This window comes from Eumetopias jubatus, unplaced genomic scaffold (genome assembly GCF_037043125.1).
Source record: "Eumetopias jubatus isolate StellerSeaLion01/CBP00866 unplaced genomic scaffold, mEumJub1_p1.0 scaffold_8, whole genome shotgun sequence".
NCBI classification, from domain to species: Eukaryota; Metazoa; Chordata; class Mammalia; order Carnivora; family Otariidae; genus Eumetopias; species Eumetopias jubatus.
In genome coordinates this window covers 42,658,739-42,680,548 of record NW_028274814.1, presented here as the reverse complement: position 1 = coordinate 42,680,548, position 21,810 = coordinate 42,658,739, and the positions used below count along the sequence as shown (strand labels likewise).

Here is a 21,810-nt window from a genome sequence, read left to right as displayed (position 1 = left end):
ACTGCTTTTCTCTGGGGCGCACTGGGGAGCGGGGCCCCAAGTTCTCAGCTCCTCTGGGTGGAGATTGGGAGGCCACCATTTTCACCTTGGTCCTCCAAAGCTGTGCCAAGAGCTTGCAAGGAACAAAAACTCCTGAGAGCAAACCCGAGCAGCTTGCTTAGCCCGGACCGACGAGGGCGGGGCAATTCCGCCTCCGGCAAAGACATTTAGGAACCACGGCAACAGGCCCCTCCCCCAGAAGATCAGCACGAACAGCCAGCAAGCCAAGACCAAGTTTACCAATCAAGGAGAATGGGAGAACTCCAGCGCTAGGGGAATACTGCACATAGAATTCATGGCTTTATACCATGATTCATTAGTTTTTCAAACTTAATTTTTTTCAGTTTTTTTTTAATTTTTCTTTTTCCCTTTTACAACCAACATCTTATCAATCCCTTTTTTTAAAAAAACAATTTTTATTTTTCATTTTTAGAGTCATATTTTAGCCCTTCAATAGTAGTTACCCTTATTTTTGGCATATATATATAAGTTGTTCTCTCTTTAAAATTTTGAGATACAGTTTCTTCTAACAGATCAAAATATACCCTAAATCACTAGTGTATGGCTTTGTTCTAGTCTCCTGCCTGATCACATTCTCTCCCTTTTTTTTCTCTTTTTTGTAAATCTTCTTTTTTCTTTTTCTAAACAACTTCTTACCGTATCAATTCTTTTTATAAAATCTTTTATAATTTTCATCTTTACAGTCATCTTCCATCCCATCAATGTATCAACCCTTATTTTGTACATATATAAGTCTTTCTTCCTTTAAAATTTTAGGAGGCACTTTTTCCTAACAGACCAAAATACGCCCAAAATCTAGTGTGTGACACTGATCTATGCACTAGCCTGATCATATTTGATCATATTCTGTTATTTTTTGTATTGTTCTGTTTTTTTGTTTTTATCTTTTTCTTTTTCTTTTTTTTTCTCTTTCTTTTTTCTTTCTTTCTCTTTCTTTTCCCTGGTTTGAGGTCTTTTCTGATTTGTATAGAGTATATTTCCTGGGGATGTTGTTAACCTGTTAGCATTTTGTTCTTTCATTTATCTATTCTCCTCTGGACAAAATAACAAGACGAAAAAAATCACCTCAGCAAAAAGAACAAGAGGTACCATCAGCCAGGGACCTACTCAATACGGACATTAGTTGGATGTCGGGCCTAGAGTTCAGAATCATGACTTTAAAGATACTAGCTGGGCTTGAGAAAAGCGTGGAAGTTATTAGAGAAAACCTTTCTGGAGAAATAAAAGAACTAAAATCTAACAAAGTTGAAATCAAAAAGGCTATTGATGAGGTGCAATCAAAAATGGGGGCACTAACTGCTAGGATAAATGAGGCAGAAGAGAGAATCAGTGATATAGAAGACCAAATGATGGACAATAAAGAGGCTGAGAAAAAGAGAGAGAAACAACTACAGGATCACAAGGGCAGAATTCGAGAAATAAGCGATAGGATAAGACAAAACAACATTAGAATAATTGGGATCCCAGAAGAAGAAGAGAGAGACGGGCAGAAGGTATATTGGAGCAAATAATAGCAGAGAACTTCCCTAATGTGAGGAAGGAAACAGGCATCAAAATCAGGGGGCACAGAGAACCCCTCTCAAATCAATAAAAAGAGGTCAACACCCCAACATCGAATAGTAAAACTTATGAGTCTCAGAGACAAAGAGAAAATCCTGAAAGCAGCTCGGGAGAAGAGATCTGTAACCTACAATGGTAGAAATATTAGATTGGCAACAGACCTATCCACAGAGACCTGGCAGGCCAGAAAGAACTGGCATGAGATCTTCAGAGCACTAAACAAGAAAAATATGCAGCCAAGAACACTATATCCAGCTAGGCTGTCATTGAAAATAGAAGGAGAGATAAAAAGCTTCCAGAACAAACAAAAACTAAAGGAATTTGCAAACACGAAACCAGCCCTCCAAGAAATATTGAAAGGGGTCCTCTAAGCAAAGAGAGAGCCTAAAAGCATCATAGATCAGAAAGGAACAGAGACAATATACAGTTACAGTCACCTTACAGGCAATACAATGGCACTAAATTCATACCTTTCAATAGTTACCCTAAATGTAAATGGGCTCAATGTCCCAATTAAAAGACACAGGCTATCAGATTGGATTAAAAACAAGACCCATCAATATCCTGTCTGCAAGAGACTCATTTTAGACCCAAAGACACCCCCACATTGAAAGTGAGGGGGTGGAAAACCATTTACCATGCTAATGGACACCAAAAGAAAGCTGGGGTGGCAATCCTTATATCAGACAAATTAGATTTTAAAACAAAGACTGTAATAAGAGATGAGGAAGAACACTATATCCTACTTAAGGGGTCTATCCACCAAGAAGATCTAACAATTGTAAATATCTATGCCCCGAACATGGGGGCAGACAATTATATAAGGCAATTAATAACAAAAGCAAAGAAACACATTGACAGCAATACAATAATAGTGGGGCACTTTAACACCCCCCTCACTGAAATGGACAGATCATCTAAGCAAAAGATCAACAAGGAAATAAAGACTTTAAATGACACACTGGACCAAATGGACTTCACAGACATATTCAGAACATTCCATCCCAAAACAACGGAATACACATTCTTCTCTAGTGCCCATGGAACATTCTCCAGAATTGATCACATCCTAGGTCACAAATCAGGTCTCAACCAGTACCAAAAGATTGGGATCATTCCCTGCATATTTTCAGACCACAATGCTTTGAAATTAGAACTCAATCACAAGAGGAAAGTCAGAAAGAACTCAAATACATGGAGGCTAAAGAGCATCCTAGTAAGGAATGAATGGGTCAACCAGGAAATTAAAGAAGAATTAAAAAAATTCATGGAAACCGATGAAAATGAAAGCACAACTGTTCAAAATCTTTGGGATACAGCAAAGGCAGCCCTGAGAGGAAAGTATATAGCAATACAAGCCTTTCTCAAGAAACAAGAAAGGTCTCAAATACACAACCTAACCCTACACCTAAAGGAGCTAGAGAAAAAACAGCCAAGAAAGCCTAAACCCAGCAGGAGAAGAGAAATAATAAAGATCAGAGCAGAAATCAATGAACTAGAAATCAAAAGAGCAGTAACAGATCAACGAAACTAGGAGCTGGTTCTTTGAAAGAATTAACAAGATTGATACACCCCTGGCCAGACTTATCAAAAAGAAAAGAGAAATGACCCAAATCAACAAAATCATGAATGAAAGAGGAGAGATCACAACCAACACCAAAGACATACAAACAATTAGAAGAACATATGATGAGCAACTCTATGCCAGCAAATTAGATAACCTGGAAGAAATGGGTGCATTCCTGGAGATGTATCAACTACCAAAATTGAACCAGGAAGAAATAGAAAACCTGAACAGACCTATAACCACAAAGGAAATTGAAGCAGTCATCAAAAATCTCCCAACAAACAAAAGCCCAGGGCCAGATGGCTTCCCAGGGGAATTCTATCAGACATTTCAAGAAGAATTAATACCTATTCTCCTGAAACTGTTCCAAAAAATAGAAATGGAAGGAAAACTTCCAAACTCATTTTATGAGGCCACCATTACCTTGATCCCCAAACAAGACAAAGACCCCATCAAAAAGGAAAATTACAGACTAATATCTCTGATGAACATGGATGCAAAAATTCTCACCAAAATACTAGCCAATAGGATCCAACAGTACATTAAAAGGATTATTCACCATGACCAAGTGGGATTTATCCCTGGGCTGCAAGGTTGGTTCAACATCCGCAATTCAATCAACGTGATACAATACATTAACCAAAGAAAGAACAAGAATCATATGATCCTCTCAATAGATGCAGAAAAAGCCTTTGACAAAGTACAGCATCCTTTCTTGATCAAAACTCTTCAGAGTATAGGGATAGAGGGTACATACCTCAATATCATAAAAGCCATCTATGAAAAACCCACAGCGAATATCATTCTCAATGGGGAAAAGCTGAGAGCTTTCCCCCTAAGGTCAGGAACATGGCAGGGATGTCCACTCTCACCACTGCTATTCAACATAGTATTAGAAGTCCTAGCCACAGCAATCAGACAACAAAAAGAAATCAAAGGCATCCAAATCGGCAAAGAGGAAGTCAAACTCTCACTCTTTGCAGATGATCTGATACTGTATGTGGAAAACCCAAAAGACTCCACCCCAAAACTGCTAGAACTCATACAGGAATTCAGTAAAGTGGCAGGATATAAAATCAATGCACAGAAATCGGTGACATTCCTATACACCAACAACAAGACCAAAGAGAGAGAAATTAAGGAGTCGATCCCATTTATAATTGCACCCAAAACCATAAGATACCTAGGAATAAATTTAACCAAAGAGGAAAAGGATCTGTACTCAGAAAACTATAAAATACTCATGAAAGCAATTGAGGAAGACACAAAGAAATGGAAAAACGTTCCATGCTCATGGATTGGAAGAACAAACATTGTGAAGATGCCAACGCTACCTACAGCAATCTACACATTCAATGCAATCCCCATCAAAATACCAACCATTTTTTTCCAAGAAATGGAACAAATAATCCTAAAATTTGTATGGAACCAGAAGAGACCCCGAATAGCCAGAGGAATCTTGAAAAAGAAAAGCAAAGCTGGCGGCATCACAATTCCGGACTTCCAGCTCTATTACATAGACCAATGGAACAGAATAGAGAGCCCAGAAATGGACGCTCAACTCTATGGTCAACTCCTCTTTGACAAAGCAGGAAAGAATGTCCAATGGAAAACAGACAGACTCTTCAACAAATGATGTTGGGAAAATTGGACAGCTACACGCAGAAGAATGAAACTGGACCATTTCCTTACACCACACAGAAAAATAGACTCCAAATCGTTGAAGACCTAAACGTGAGACAGGAATCCATCAAAATCCTAAAGGAGAACACAGGTAGCAACCTCTTTGACCTCAGCCACAGCAACTTCTTCCTAGAAACATCGCCAAAGGCAAGGGAGGCAACGGCAAAAATGAACTCTTGGGATTTCATCAAGATAAAAAGCTTTTGCACAGCAAAAGAAACAGTCCACAAAACCAAAAGACAACCGACAGAATGGGAGAAAATATTTGCAAATGACATATCAGATAAAGGGCTAGTATCAAAAATCTATAAAGAACTTACCAAACTCAACACCCAAAGAACAAATAAGCCAATCAGGAAATAGGCAGAAGACATGAACAGACATTTTTCCAAAGAAGACATCCAAATGGCCAACAGACACATGAAAAAGTGCTCAGCATCGCTTGGCATCAGGGACATCCAAATCAAAACCTCAATGAGATACCACCTCACACCGGTCAGAATGGCCAAAATTAACAAGTCAGGAAACGACAGATGTTGGCGGGGATGCGGAGGAAGGGGAACCCTCCTACACTGTTGGTGGGAATGCAAGCTGGTGCAACCCCTCTGGAAAACAGTATGGAGGTTCCTCAAACAGTTGAAAATAGAGCTACCATACGATCCAGCAATTGCACTACTGGGTGTTTACCCCAAAGATACAAATGTAGGGATCCGAAGGGGTATGTGCACCCCAATGTTTATAGCAGCAATGTCCACAATAGCCAAACTGTGGAAAGAGCCAAGATGTCCATCGACAGATGAATGGATAAAGAAGAGGTGGTATATATACACAATGGAATATTATGCAGCCATCAAAAGGAATGAGATCTTGCCATTTGCAACGACGTGGATGGAACTGGAGGGGGTTATGCTGAGTGAAATAAGTCAATCAGAGAAAGACATGTATCATATGACCTCACTGATAGGAGGAATTCTTAATCTCAGGAAACAACCTGAGGGTTGCTGGAGTGGTGGGGGGTGGGAGGGATGGGGTGGCTGGGTGATAGGCATTGGGGAGCGTATGTACTATGGTGAGCGCTGTGAATTGTGCAAGACTGTTGAATCACAGATCTGTACTTCTGAAACAAATAATGCAACATATGTAAAGAAAAAAGAAAAAGAAGAAGATCGCAGGAGGGGAAGAATGAAGGGGAGTAAGTCGGAGGGGGAGACGAACCATGAGAGACGATGGACTCTGAAAAACGAACTGAGGGTTCTAGAGGGGAGGGGCGTGGGGGGATGGGTTAGCCTGGTGATGGGTATTAAAGAGGGCACATTCTGCGTGGAGCAGTGGGTGTTATGCAGAAACAATGAATCATGGAACACTACATCAAAAATTAATGATGTAATGTATGGTGATTAACATAACAATAAAAAATTAAAATATATATTTATCATGCCATTATCCTCATGAGGTAGATGAAAGAAGGATGCTTCTCTTCATTTCATAAAAGGGAAAACTGATCAAGACAAACATGCAAAGCAGTCGTTTTCTCTGCCCAACAATTACTGTGGCTTAAGGTATAACCCAGATAGGGACTCAAAGTATATTTGTTAACACGTAAATGTGAGGTCCTGGTTAGGTCTTCATTGGGTATAATATGTAGTTCTAGGGTCATCAGTTCCAAGTAAAAAGAAATTTAAAGTTGTAGGTCTAAATAAGCTTTAGGAAATATCATATGCTTCCAGACATGTAATGGACTAGAGATCACCTGATCTCAGGCAGAGAATTTCAGGGCTTGGGGGGAAAAAAATCCATTTCATAGAACCTCAGTCCACAGTGAGTTAGCAGAGTCAGGATTAGAAGCCAAGTTCAGCATTTTTTTTACAATGCCATCCTGACATCCTTATCATTATTATTTTTATCATTAACCATTTATGAGCATAAGTCACATGTCATTCAGCATGCTAGGTGCTCGATGTAGTAGGTATGGCTTAGAGAGCTTCTATCTCCCCAAGATAACACAAATTTTCAAGTGATAGTGTAGGATTTGGACTCAAGTCTGTCTTTTTCTAATACTCATGTAATTCTCACTAACTTATGCTGCCTTTTTTAAAGTTCAGCCTTAGTCTGGAAGATAAAAGAAAGGTAAATTAATAAGAACAATCACAAGCCCAAGGGGCAAGGCCTTTTAACAAAGGATTGTGGATTATACAGAAGCTGCAAAAGGAATACTATAGGAGGGATATTTTATGCATGAGATCTAGGAGATGCTTGGAAAAATGCTTGGAATGCTTATTTCCCTTAAGGTAAATAAGAGTACTATCAGCTGAGCCTCAATTATACCTCTTTCCATCCGTATCTCCCAGATTATATAAAACCTATACTAGAAAGTTCCACTCCAGAAGTTTTACTGCCTAGTCCTAGTGACTCAGGAACATGATAATTTGTCCATCTCTTGAGCCAATGACATTCAGCCTTGTTCCAGAATTCCAAAGACCATACTACCCTCCAATTATTTCCCCCTCTGCTTTTTCTCATAATGAGAAGAAAATGTACCCACCCTCAAGCTAAGCTCCACGTTCTCTCCTCCATAGACCAGCATCCCACCATCCAGAGATCCCATCTCTTCCAAAAAGATCCTGTTGGCAGCCAGGATGCCCATGATGGAAGGACTCCTATAGAACACATAGTAAGAGAGTTGCTAACCTCTTGATGAGAGAAATGGGTCAGGATGGCGATGAGGGGTAGGAAGCCAATGATGATTTGGCTTTCAAAGGTCTATTCAAGCCTCTTCTTATCCTGAAGGCCTTCTCTAAACCCTCAGGCTGAACTAAGTACATGTAGCCTTCCTTCACACTCATCCTGCCATAGTCCTTCTCAAATTATAATGAAATTATGCCTTTTTCATCTTCATATCCCTACTTCATAGCCTGAAAATTCTTAAAATGCCTCAAATGTTTTTTTTAAACATTATATACTTTGGTTTTTGTTTGAAAGCCCTTAGATAGTCTAAAGTGCCTATAATTTTTTCTCTATCCTCTGTCCTTCACCCCATCTCCTCCATTTCTCCCACCCACTCTCATCAGTACCATAAAAGATAAACAAAACCCACACCATCCATTCCTGATTTCCCATGCTCTAATCAAGGTCCCTAAATCTCAGACTTACTTCACTGGAGTGGTGGCATCACATGCAGATCAAACCAGGCCTTTGGCAGTGGATCATAGCAGCACCATAGTTCCCAGTTAAAGCCATCAACTGCCAGTGCATACTTTTCCAGTTCAAAGGTGTCAAAATGACTATTGTCAAACACAGGAGACACAATTACAGTGTGGTCTTCCTGAATCCGAGCCAAAATGGGCTCCGCCCTAGAAGAAGAGTGTGTAGCAAATCCAGATTGAATACGAAAGTAAGTAGAAGAAGCAAGCAAACAAAACTTCTTCAAGCACCTTGCCCTGACATTGAGCACCTTTTTCATTTATGCTGTGCTGAGCTCTGAGTAGGATACTCCAGAGTGCAGAGACTCTGCAGTTTTCAGGATATGAAAAGAACAGATATGTCAAGAACAGATTTGGAATTGGTACCCAAATACCACTCTCAAGTCATTATGAACAGGACTATTTGTATTCTGCCTAAATTTACATTAGCTCTTTGAGTCTCCCTGTTTCCAAAATGATGTCTCTTTACTATTTGACTCTCCAAAGAACACAACTTTCTTTGCATCATGTAATTTCAGGGCTGAGAAAAACCTTAGGAATCATCAAAAGATAATTTCCATATTTTATAGTTAAGGACATAGATGTCTAGTTAAATGTGACTTATTTAAAGTCACAAAGTTGTTTGGCAAAATCAGGGTCAGAATCCAGTTGTCAACACTCCAAGCCCATTGTTTTTTGTTGTTTTTGTTTTTGTTGTTGTTGCTGTTGTTGTTGTTTTTCCTAACACTAAACTACTACTTCTTTAGTAGTTTAGTGTTACAAATCCCTGAGTAAAACACTCTGTCTTTTCTTTGTTCGAAGTCTGGTGCTATCTTTCCCTATTTCCATAATATCTCGTCTTGTATGTAGTACATTTTCAGTATCTCCTTTCCCCCCTTTCTTAGGAGAAGAAACTTCCTGGAGCCTTACCACCCAATGTTCACTTCAACATGAGCATCCAAGATGGCAATCACATCAGCTGTAGCCACTTTCCTGCCAGTGTTGTGTGCTTGAGCAAGACCCTTTCTCTTCATATGCCGAATTATTTTTAGTAGTCCTGGATACTTCCGGTTATAAAGTTTAATCTTCTCATCCAAGTATGCCTTTAGTTCTCCTGCCAACCAAATGCACACCTATAGAAATTCTGAGTGCAATAATCAATGTGGTGTAGAAATTTCATACTATTATATAGTAGTGGTTGGACTACCTCCAGTTTAGGATGAGCAATTCTACCATCTTGACTGAGAAATAAGTAGTGTTTCCCCTGCACCTACTTCTCTCCATTCTATCCTCAGTCTTAATGCTCCATTCCTAATCTCATTTCCCTTGAAGTTTAACTACCTTAGAATAATCATACAGCTTACCATGTAACAAGGATTGTTATATAAGCTTTATGTGTATTGAGAATTCTCACAAGAATGAGTAGATAGACCTGACCTAGCGAAGGTAGAGGTGCTGATGAACAGACATTGTGGAGACAGCCTGGAATGTCTTCCCCATGGCTAAACTCTCAAGATTTTCTGGAGAATCCATAAACAACTGAAACTGTTTTGTCTTGTTTTACATATTTCTACTTGGCCTCCTCAAGGACCAGTTTTGGACAGAATGCCCAGGCTAATCACTTTTCCAGCTTCTAGCTAATGAATTTGTCCCCTAAATTATGCAAACAGGATTCACTATTCCCAGATTGTTTACATTTTTTTCTTCCCTCTTTCCCCTGTCTTTTATAAGGCCTGTCTATAAATTTGTTCTTTGACTCAGCCTACCAGTTGACTTCCTCATATGTATGAGAAAAACTTGCATGCAAATCACTAAGCAGTGTTTAAAATATCTAACCAAGTGACTGAGTTTTCCATTGATAACATTAATTTATTTAAATTTCAAATTATCCTATAAGGTAGGTATTTTAGTATCCTCACTTTACAGACCAAAAAAACAAAAACAAAAACTGAGGCACAGAGAGATTAAGAAACTTGTCCAAGTTACACATCCAATAAGTAGCATACCCCAGATGTGAGCCCATGTTGTGTCTAACCACCATGCCATGCTGCCTCAAGAACTATGTGTGTACTTGGTTGGACTTATCATGATCTCTCTCTCTCTCTCTTCCCAGGGCCCAGAGATGAAATTCTTGCTGGTTCCTCTCTCAGAAGGAGAGTAGATTTGTGAGTGCTGGAATGACCAAGATCTGGAAACAATACCGGCATGACTGTGGCACAAAAATTTGCCCTATGTTAGAACTTTCCCAGCTGCACTCCAGGAAGACTGACTCAATAACTGAAGGTTTTAAAGAGAGCCAGTGGATCTGAACGCTTTTTACTCCAACCGTGAGAAACCAAGCTGGAAAGTCCCTACACTTACCCAGTCACTACTTTCAGGAAGCAATCAGAAGGAGTTGCCATATTTTTTTCTTCTTCTGCCACCATGGTGTCCCTGAAAAGGCTTGTGGCAAAGTGGGGGGGAGGGAGCAGGTTCTGAAGTTCACCCTTGATGGCACCCACCTTATAGAAGAATCATGGATTCTGCCTATTTTTTTAGCAATTTCTTCAAGAAAAAAATCAAAGTGAATGGAACACCCGGGAATCCTGGTAGAGGTGTTATAATCATTGAGAGGAGCAAGAGCAGGATTACCATAACTTCTGAGGTACCTTTTCCTAAAAGGCATTAGAAAAATCTCACCAGGAAATATGAAGAATAATCTGCGTGGTTGGTTGTACCCCATTGTTAGCAGCATAATTAGGAATTACATTACTTCCAGATTAACCGGGATAAAGAAGAGAATTAAAGATGAGGATTAAAAATCATTTATCTTGAGTATTCTGCATGAGTTCTTAAATAAACTGTGCGAACCAAAATGGTGGGAAAAAAAGAAAAAAGTTTGCCATAGACCCCAGATATCTAGTGTGTAATTCAACCTCCCTCACTATCTAATTCTGTGTCACTTCCCATTTGGGGATCTCTGTTTCCTCGACTTAGAAACAAAGGCTGAATAATATGCCAGGATCCTTCCAATTCCAAAATTTTATGAGTTGTAGATTCTGAGTCATCCTCTCAGAAATAACGCCTACAGCCCAGCACAAGAATTAAAGACCCTTCAATGGATCTTCTAAAGTAAACTTATGCTCCCGTCTCAGCCTTGCTCTCCCACTGCTCCTCTTTGCCCCCAAACCCTTTATTCCAGGGTGCTCAGCTCAGGGTGCTTCTGGCTTCTGCAGATTTTCTCATATCATTCTTTTCATCACTCTCTATCCCCCACACCAACAGGCACACACCCAGTCTTCCATTGTTTTCTTTGCTTTTCTAAATCCTACCAAATTTTCAAGTCCCAATCCAAGACCTCCTCCTCCAGGAAGCCTCTCTAGTTCATCCCAGCCATTTCTCCAGGCTTTCTTGCACTCACTGACAGCTCACTCAATCTGACACACCATTCTTCATATACTGAAATAGCTTTCCATAGGTATGTCTTGCCTCATAAATTAATATGGGAACTTCTTGAAATCTTCCTTGCATAGTGCTTCGTTTTTGGTACAAAATAAATAGTTGTTAGTTATAAAATTTGCCTAAAATTGGAGAGGATATATAGAATCCCACATATATTAATACAATTTCTGAAAGAGTTGGATTAGCTCTGTTGACACTTGAAACATTTGACCTGAGATAAATGAAGCTTCATATCTAGGGGGGAAAGGAGAGGGACATGATCAAGCTATGGCATTTCAACAGTACTACAAATGATACTGAGGTAAACAAGGAGTAATAACACTAGTTAACATTTATTGGGAGCAAGTCCTGTGTTGAGGGCTTTACATGTCTTATTTAATCCTCAAAATTGTCCTATCAGGTAAGCACTATTTATTTCCCCCATATTACAGGTGAAGAAGTGGAGACATGGAACAGTTGAATTACTTACCCCACAAAGTCAAACGAACAGTAAGTTTCTCTTGTGGCATATGTGGTAGACTTCCATTTATTTTCTTCAATTTAACACAAAACAGATTTTTAAGTTCTGTTCAGTGTAGGACCAATCTAGTTGATATTTTATGGTTAATGAGAGAGAAGTTAATCCCTGTCCCAGGGACACCAGTCAAAGAAGAACTAACAGTCCCCTCTTCTTTGCCAATTCACACATTATCTCTATGAAAAGCATAATGGGTTCCGGACCAAAGTGAGAGAGATGTGTTATATGATAAGGGAATGGTTTGGAATGATCCAGAGTTTTGCTTGACTTCTCTTTATGTGTCTACCTATGTTTGTAATCTCGTATCTTTTGATTTCGTTGTTCCATAGGTAGAAATCTTGAATTAATTCTTATCTACTCTTCATGGAATGTGGAATTAAAGAGCCATTGATTTTTTTTTCCACAGGAAGTGATATTTCAGGCATCCCCCAGCTCAGTCCTTACATTTGCCCCATGAAAAAGTTGAGTCTCAGACAGGTGAGACGGCTTGCCTCGGATCATCTCACAGAGACAGGGAGTGGAGCCAGGGTGTGTCCAGACGTCGAGGAGAGAGGTCTTTCTCATCAAGTTCTTATTTCCTACTCAAAAACTAGGTGTGCCTGCCCAGAAAGGAATGAAATCAGCCATTTTCTTTTCTTTGGTTTTCAGTGGAATTCTGCTTAAGAACTGTACCTTCTTATTTTTTTGTGCATTTATATTGAAATGACAAGAAAGGAAGGTATTTAAAACATGAAATCCTTTTCATATATTTTTAGTGTCTGGAAATCCAAAAAGGAAAGTTTAGAGGTCATTTGCCTCTTCCTCTTAGGTCAAACTGCCCCTAATTTGATAATAAATATATATATATATATATATATGTATGTGTGTGTGTGTGTATATATATATATATATATATACATTACCCCTAATTTGAATCTGCAATATGTACCTGTCTCGTACTTAAAGATACCCCAGAGAAGGAAGAAATTCTGCCTCCCATGAGCAGCCACTCCACCGTCCTTACTCTCAGAAATTTCTTCCTTATTGCTAGCCCAAATCTGTGACTTTGTTCTAGTTTCTTCAAAATTTAAAAAACTAAGAGCTAACACTGGCTGAGAGGTTACTATGTGCTAAATACTATTCATCACCTATGTATTATATCAGTGAACATAGTGGCTAGAGATAGGGCTCTGGACTCTGCAAATCTCAATTTTGTCACTTACCAGCATTGCAATATTCAGCAAATTCCTTAACCAGACTATGCCTTAGGTTTTTCCATCTGTAAAATGGCCAAAACAGTGGTTCTTCCTCATAGGTTATTGTAATGATTAAAATAGTTAACATACATAAGGGGCTTGGAACAATGTTAGCTGCCATGATTATCTCATGTAACTCTCCTTACAGTTTATGAGATAGTTATTATTACCAACATTCATGTTTTGCCCACTATCTCCCAATTCTTCATGTCCCCCCGGGTGAACTAGATAGGGATGGGGAGGGGGCATACTATGAACAAGAAACATTGCCACTGTGAAGAGTCTCGGCATCCAAAGCTCCATTTTCTCTGGGTTTAATTACACAGCAAGATTGCTTTTCCTCATAGGGAACAGTTCTGAATCCCTTCTTGGTATCTGAGGTCTAATTTTGGACCCCAGTTCACTCCCTCAGGTCTCCATCATGGTGCATAAAAAGGCTTCGGAGTCACTCAGTCCCGGACTTGAGTCAGCGCCACCATTAACTCATTATGCAATTTGGGCACATTATGTGATCTATCTCTCTGTGTCTTAGCTTCCCCATTTATGTAATCAAGATGATGATCCTCTGCCTTGACTTTGTGAAGATTAATGTGTCCGGCACATACGACCTCAATAAATGATCCCTTTCTCTTCACTATATGAGGACCCTAAAGTGTCCTAAACTCTAAGATAAAACCCTTTTCCAGCTCAGCTGTCAATAAACTATTATTCTTTGATCAAGTTGCTCACCATTTGAGCTAAAATCATCCACCAAGATGATCTCCTTTAACAAATGAGAAGGGGTGCGGTTGATGACACTAGTGATGGCCCGTTGTATAATGGACAGAGCTTCATTCATGAATATGAGAATGACACCAAGGGATGGGAGTTGTGAAGGATATGTCTTCTGAAGACACCTATAAGAAACCATTTTAAATAACCATATTACTTTTTAAAAACTTTTTAAAAATTACTTAAACATTACTATCCAATCTACCCCTTCACTACATATGATGTTTTAATATATCAATTAGCTCACCAACCCCCAAACTCATTAGGAGGGGAAACTCTCAGGTGATTGTCACTGCAGCAAGATTTTATATTTGCTTAACCAAAATTTTCCTGTTATGAGGATAAAATCCTTGTCTTTCATACTAATCTTCAGTAGATGGATCAACTTGAACATCCAACATTCCCCCAAAAGGAATCCTTATTCCTCCCCCATCTCTAAATTTGCTTTCTTGCCAGAGGTCTTCTGTCATTGCCACCACGTTCTCCCCATATTCTCAGGCTGTCAGTCATTTCTGACAAAACCTCTACTTCGGCGGAGCAAGATGGCGGAGGAGTAGGAGACCTAGATTTCGTCTGGTCTCAGGAATTCAGCTGAATAGGGAACAAACCATTCTGAACACCTACGAACTCAACAGGAGATCAAAGAGGAGAGTAGCAACAACTATCTGAACAGAGAAGCCACCACTTACTGGAAGGTAGGACGTGCGGAGAAGTGAATCCGAGGCGATATTCGGGAGGATAGACGGCGGGGGAGGGGGGCCTCCGCCGGCCGCTTCTGGCAAGTGCTAGAGCCGCGGAGCACAAAATCGGACCTTTTAGAAGTTGGCTCGGCTGAGGGACGTCGCTGCAGTGGCTAAGTGGGGGGTGGAACCCTCGCGGGACAGTGTGGTCTCAGGACCCTCGGGGTCACAGAAAGACCGGGGGTGCCTGAGTGCGCCACAGCTCCCAGGTATCGGAGCGGGGAAGCCGGCTGCAGAGACGGAGCTGAGGCGCGGGCTCTCAGCTCGGGGTTGCCATAAACCGTGATCCGCAGCCCAGTCGGGCCACTGCGCCTCCAGCAGGGACCCAACAAGTGGCAGAGCCGGGGAGACTCCCCTCCCTTCCCCAGGAGGAGTGGCGTGGAAGCACACCACAGGGATCTGCTGGGTTTGGAGACTCCACACGGGGTCGGGTGCCAGAGATACAAATGCTCGGTCACAGGCCGGGTGAGCACGGAGTGCGGCCAGAGACCGGGGACACAGGAGTGACTGACTGCTTTTCTCTGGGGGCGCACTGAGGAGCGGAGCCCCAAGTTCTTGCCTCCTCTGGGGCGGAGATTGGGAGGCCGCCATTTTCACTGTTGTCCTCCAAAGCCCTACGGAAAGCTTGCAGGGAAAAAAAAGCTCCTGAGACCAAACCCGAGCAGCTTGCTTAGCCCGGACCGACAAGGGCGGGGCAATTCCATGACCGGCAAAGACATTTGGGAACCACGGCAACAGGCCCCTCCCCCAGAAGATCAGCACGAACAGCCAGCAAGCCAAGACCAAGTTTACCGATCAAGGAGAACGGCAGAAATCCAGCGCTAGGGGAATACTGCACATAGAATTCATGGCTTTTTTTTACCATGATTCATAAGTATTTCAAAGTTAATTTTTTTAACTGTTTTTTAATTTCTCTTTTTCCCTTTTTCAACCAACATCTTATCAATCCCTTTTTTTAAAAAAACATTTTTTATTTTTCATTTTTAGAGTCATATTTTATCCCTTCATAGTAGTTACCCTTATTTTTGGCATATATATATAAGTTGTTCTCTCTTTAAAATTTTGAGATACAGTTTATTCTAACAGATCAAAATATACCCTAAATCACTAGTGTATGGCTTTGTTCTAGTCTCCTGCCTGACCACATTCTCTCCCTTTTTTTTTAAATCTTCTTCTTTCTTTTTTCAAACAACTTCTTATCATATCAATTCCTTTATTAAAATCTTTTATAATTTTCATCTTTACAGTCATCTTCCATCACTTCATTGTATCAACCCTTATTTTGTACATATATAAGTCTTTCTTCCTTTAAAATTTTAGGAGGCACTTTTTTCTAACAGACCAATATATGCCCAAAATCTAGTGTGCAGCACAGATCTATGCACTAGCCTGATCATCTTTGATCATATTCGGGTTTTTTGTATTGTTCTCTTTTTGTTTTTAATATTTTTCTCTTTGTTTTTTTTTTCTTTCTTACGTTTGTCTTTCTTTCTTCTTTCTTTCCCTTTCTTTTCCCCTGGTTTCAGGTCTTTTCTGATTTGTATAGAGTATATTTGCTGCGGACGTTGTGAACCTGTTAGCATTTTGTTCTCTCATTCATCTATTCTCCTCTGGGCAAAATGAGAAGATGAAAAAAAATCACCTCAGCAAAAAGAACAAGAGATAGTACCGTCAGCCAGGGACCTACTCAATATGGACATTAGTACGATGTCGGACCTAGAGTTAAGAATCATGACTTTAAAGATACTAGCCGGGCTTGAGAAAAGCATGGAAGTTACTAGAGAAACCCTTCCTGGAGAAATAAAAGAACTAAAATCTAACCAAGTTGAAATCAAAAAGGCTATTAATGAGGTGCAATAAAAAATGGGGGCACTATCTGCTAGGATAAATGAGGCAGAAGAGAGAATCAGCGATATAGAAGACCAAATGATGGACAATATAGAGGCTGAGAAAAAGAGAGAGAAACAACTACAGTATCACGAGGGCAAAATTCGAGAGATAAGTGATACAATAAGACGAAACAACATTAGAATAATTGGGATTCCCAGAAGAAGAAGAAAGAGAGAGAGGGGCAGAAGGTATATTGGAGCAAATAACAGCAGAGAACTTCCCTAATGTGAGGAAGGAAACAGGCATCAAAATCCAGGAGGCACAGAGAACCCCTCTCAAATCAATAAAAAGAGGTCAACACCCCGACATCTAATAGTAAAACTTACGAGTCTCAGAGACAAAAAGAAAATCCTGAAAGCAGCTCGGGAGAAGAGATACGTAACCTACAATGGTAGAAATATTAGATTGGCAACAGACCTATCCACAGAGACCTGGCAGGCCAGAAAGGACTGGCATGAGATCTTCAGAGCACTAAACGAGAAAAATATGCAGCCAAGAATACTATATCCAGCTAGGCTCTCACTGAAAATAGAAGGAGAGATAAAAAGCTTCCAGGACAAACAAAAACTAAAGGAATTTGCAAACACGAAACCAGCCCTCCAAGAAATATTGAAAGGGGTCCTCTAAGCCAAGAGAGAGCCTAAAAACCGCACAGATCAGAAAGGAACAGAGACAATATACAGTAACAGTCACCTTACAGGCAATACAATGGCACTAAATTCATACCTTTCAATAGTTACCCTGAATGTAAATGGGCTCAATGTCCCAATTAAAAGACACAGGCTATCAGATTGGATTAAAAAACAAGACCCATCAATATGCTGTCTGCAAGAGACTCATTTTAGACCCAAAGACACCCCCACATTGAAAGTGAGGGGGTGGAAAACCATTTACCATGCTAATGGACACCAAAAGAAAGCTAGGGTGGCAATCCTTATATCAGACAAATTAGATTTTAAAACAAAGACTGCAATAAGACATGAGGAAGGACACTATATCCTACTTAAAGGGTCTATCCACCAAGAAGATCTAACAATTGTAAATATCTATGCCCCGAACATGGGAGCAGCCAATTATATAAGGCAATTAATAACAAAAGCGAAGAAACACATTGACAGCAATACAATAATAGTGGGGGACTTTAACACCCCCCTCACTGAAATGGACAGATCATCTAAGCAAGAGACAAACAAGGAAATAAAGACTTTAAATGGAACACTGGACCAAATGGACTTCACAGACATATTCAGAACATTCCATCCCAAAGCAACGGAATACACATTCCTCTCTAGTGCCCATGGAACATTCTCCAGAATTGATCACATCCTAGGTCACAAATCAGGTCTCAACTGGTACCAAAAGATTGGGATTATTCCCTGCATATTTTCAGACCACAATGCTTTGAAGCTAGAACGCAATCACAAGAGGAAAGTCGGAAAGAACTCAAATACATGGAGGCTAAAGAGCGTCCTACTAAAGAATGAATGGGTCAACCAGGAAATTAAAGAAGAATTTAAAGAATTCATAGAAACCAATGAAAATGAAAACACAACTGTTCAGAATCTTTGGGATACAGCAAAGGCAGTCCTGAGAGGAAAGTATATAGCATTCCAAGCCTTTCTCAAGAAACAAGAAAGGTCTCAAATACACAACCTAACCCTACACCTAAAGGAACTGGAGAAAGAACAGCAAAGAAAGCCTAAACCCAGCAGGAGAAGATAAATAATAAAGATCAGAGCAGAAATCAATGAAATAGAAACCAAAAGAACAGTAGAACAGATCAACGAAACTAGGAGCTGGTTCTTTGAAAGAATTAACAAGATTGATACACCCCTGGCCAGACTTATCAAAAAGAAAAATGACCCAAATAAAAAAATCATGAATGAAAGAGGAGAGATCACAACCAACACTACAGAAATACAAACAATTAACAGAACATATTATGAGTGACAAAATGCCATCAAATTAGATAACCTGGAAGAAATGGATGCATCCCTAGAGATGTACAAACTACCAAAACTGAACCAGGAAGAAATAGAAAACCTGCACAGACCTATAACCACTAAGGAAATTGAAGCAGTCATCAAAAATCTCACAACAAATAAGAGCCCAGGGCCAGATGGCTTCCCAGGGGAATTCAACCAAACATTTCAAGAAGAACTAATACCTCTTCTTCTGAAACTGTTCCAAAAAATGGAAATGGAAGGAAAACTTCCAAACTCGTTTTATGAGGCCACCATTACCTTGATCCCAAAACCAGACAAAGACCCCATCAGAAAGGAGAATTACAGACCGATATCCCTGATGAACATGGATGCAAAAATTCTCACCAAAATATTAGCCAATAGGTTCCAACAGTACATTAACAGGATTATTCACCACGACCAAGTGGGATTTATCCCTGGGCTGCAAGGTTGGTTCAACATCTGCAAATCAATCAATGTGATACAATTCATTAATAAAAGAAAGAACAAGAACCATATGATCCTCTCAGTAGATGCAGAAAAAGCATTTGACAAAGTACAGCATACTTTCTTGATCAAAACTCTTCAGAGTATAGGGATAGAGGGCACATACCTCATTATCATAAAAGCCATCTATGAAAACCCACAGTGAATATCATTTTCAATGGGGAAAAACTGAGATCTTTCCCCCTAAGGTCAGGAACATGGCAGGGATGTCCACTCTCACCACTGCTATTCAACATAGTATAAGAAGTCCCTAGCCACAGCAATCAGACAACAAAAAGAAATAACAGGCATCTGAATTGGCAAAGAAGAAGTCAAACTCTCACTCTTTGCAGATGATCTGATACTGTATGTGGAAAACCCAAAAGACTCCACCCCAAAACTGCTAGAACTCATACAGGAATTCAGTAAAGTGGCAGGATATAAAATCAATGCACAGAAATCAGTGGCATTCCTATACACCAACAAGACAGAAGAAAGGGAAATTAAGGAGTTGATCCCATTTACAATTGCACCCAATACCAGAAGATACCTAGGAATAAATCTAACCAAAGAGGCAAAGAATCTGTACTCTGAAAACTATAAAATACTCATGAAAGGAACTGAGGAAGACACAAAGAAATGGAAAAATATTCCATGCTCATGGATTGGAAGAACAAACATTGTGAAGATGTCAATGCTACCTGGAGCAATCTACACATTCAATGCAATCCCTATCAAAATACCACCCACTTTTTTCAAGGAAATGGAACAAATAATCCTAAAATTTGTATGAAACGAGAAATGTCCCCGGATAGCCAGAGGAATGTTGAAAAGGAAAAGCAAAGTTGGTGGCATCACAGTTCCAGACTTTAAGCTCTATTACAAAGCTGTCATCATCAAGACAGTATGGTACTGGCACAAAAACAGACACATAGACCAATGGAATAGAATAGAGAGCCCAGAAATGGACCCTCAACTCTATGGTCAACTAATCTTCAACAAAGCAGGAAAGAATGTCCAGTGGAAAAAAGACAGTCTCTTCAACAAATGGTGTTGGAAAAATTGGACAGCCACATGCAGAAGAATGAAACTGGACCATTTCTTTACACCACACACAAAAACAGACTCTAAATGGTTGAAAGACCTCAATGTGAGACAGGAGTCCATCAACATCCTAAAGGAGAACACAGGCAGCAACCTCTTCGACCTCAGCCACAGCAACTTCTTCCTAGAAACATCGCCAAAGGCAAGGGAAGCAAGGGCAAAAATGAACTCTTGGGATTTCATCAAGATAAAAAGCTTTTGCACAGCAAAAGAAACAGTCCACAAAACCAAAAGACAACCGACAGAATGGGAGAAAGACCTATCAGATAAAGGGCTAGTATCCAAAATCTATAAAGAACTTATCAAACTCAACACCCAAAGAACAAATGATCCAATCAAGAAATGGGCAGAAGACATGAACAGACATCTTTCCAAAGAAGACATCCAAATGACCAACAGACACATGAAAAAGTGCTCAACATCGCTCGGCATCAGGGAAATCCAAATCAAAACCTCAATGAGATACCACCTCACACCTGTCCAAATGGCAAAAATTAATGTCAGGAAATGACAGATGTTGGCGGAGATGCGGCGAAAGGGGAACCCTCCTACACTGTTGGTGGGAATGCAAGCTGGTGCAGCCACTCTGGAAAACAGTATGGAGGTTCCTCAAAAGTGGAAAATGGAGCTACCGTACAACCTAACAATTGCGCTACTTAGTATTCACCCCAAAGGTACAAATGTAGGGATCCAAAGGGGTACGTGCACCCCAATGTTTATAGCAGCAATGTCCACCATAGCCAGTATATGGATAGAGCCAAGATGTCCATCGACAGATGAATGGATAAAGAAGATGTGGTATATATAATCAATGGAATATTATGCAGTCATCAAAAGGAATGAAATCTTGCCATTTGCAGCAACATGGATGGAACTGGAGGGTATTTTGCTGAGCGAAATAAGTCAGAGAAAGACATGTATCATATGACCTCACTGATAATAGGAATTCTTAATCTCAGGTAACAAACTGAGGGTTACTAGAGTGGTGGGGGGTGGGAGCGATGGGGTGTCTGGGTTATAGACATTGGGGAGGGTATGTGCTATGGTGAGCACTGTGAATTGTGTAAGACTGTTGAATCACAGACCTGTACCTGTGAAACAAATAATACATTGCATGTTAAAAAAAAAAAAAAGAAGAAGAAGAGGAAGATAGCAGGTAGGGAAAAATGAAGGGGGGAAAATCGGAGGGGGAGACAAACCATGAGAGACGATGGACTCTGAGAAACTAACTGGGGCTTCTAGAGGGGAAGGGGTGGGGTAATGTGTTAGCCTGGTGATGGGTATTAAAGAGGGCACGTTCTGTGTGGAGCACTGGGTGTTATGCACAAACAATGAATCATGGAACACTACATCAAAAACTAATGATGTAATGTATGCTGATTAACATAACATATTAAAAAAAATTTTTAACTCAATGAATGTATAGTCACACATCATTATTATTAAAATCAATAGTATTAAGGAGGGCATGCTCAGTTTGTTTCATCAGTGAGATCATATGATACATGTCTCTCTCTGATTGACTTATTTCACTCAGCATAATACCCTCTAGTACCATCCACGTCATTGCAAATGGCAAGATTTCATTTTTTTTTTGATGGTTGCTGGAGTGT

General features: G+C 40.0%; 1 protein-coding gene across 1 annotated transcript in view; it reads right to left on the bottom strand.

Annotated features, from left to right (window-relative positions):
- The window catches only part of GALNT8 (polypeptide N-acetylgalactosaminyltransferase 8), a 151,957-nt gene that overhangs the window by 98,842 nt on the left and 31,305 nt on the right, over positions 1 to 21,810 (bottom strand). Inside the window, exons 2-5 of the mRNA XM_088025694.1 lie at positions 13,972 to 14,138; positions 8,980 to 9,163; positions 8,026 to 8,220; positions 7,413 to 7,527 (exon numbers count right to left, since the gene is read on the bottom strand). Coding sequence (XP_087881820.1) covers positions 7,413 to 7,527; positions 8,026 to 8,220; positions 8,980 to 9,163; positions 13,972 to 14,138 — 661 coding nt within the window. The remainder of the gene's footprint in view (positions 1 to 7,412; positions 7,528 to 8,025; positions 8,221 to 8,979; positions 9,164 to 13,971; positions 14,139 to 21,810) is intronic.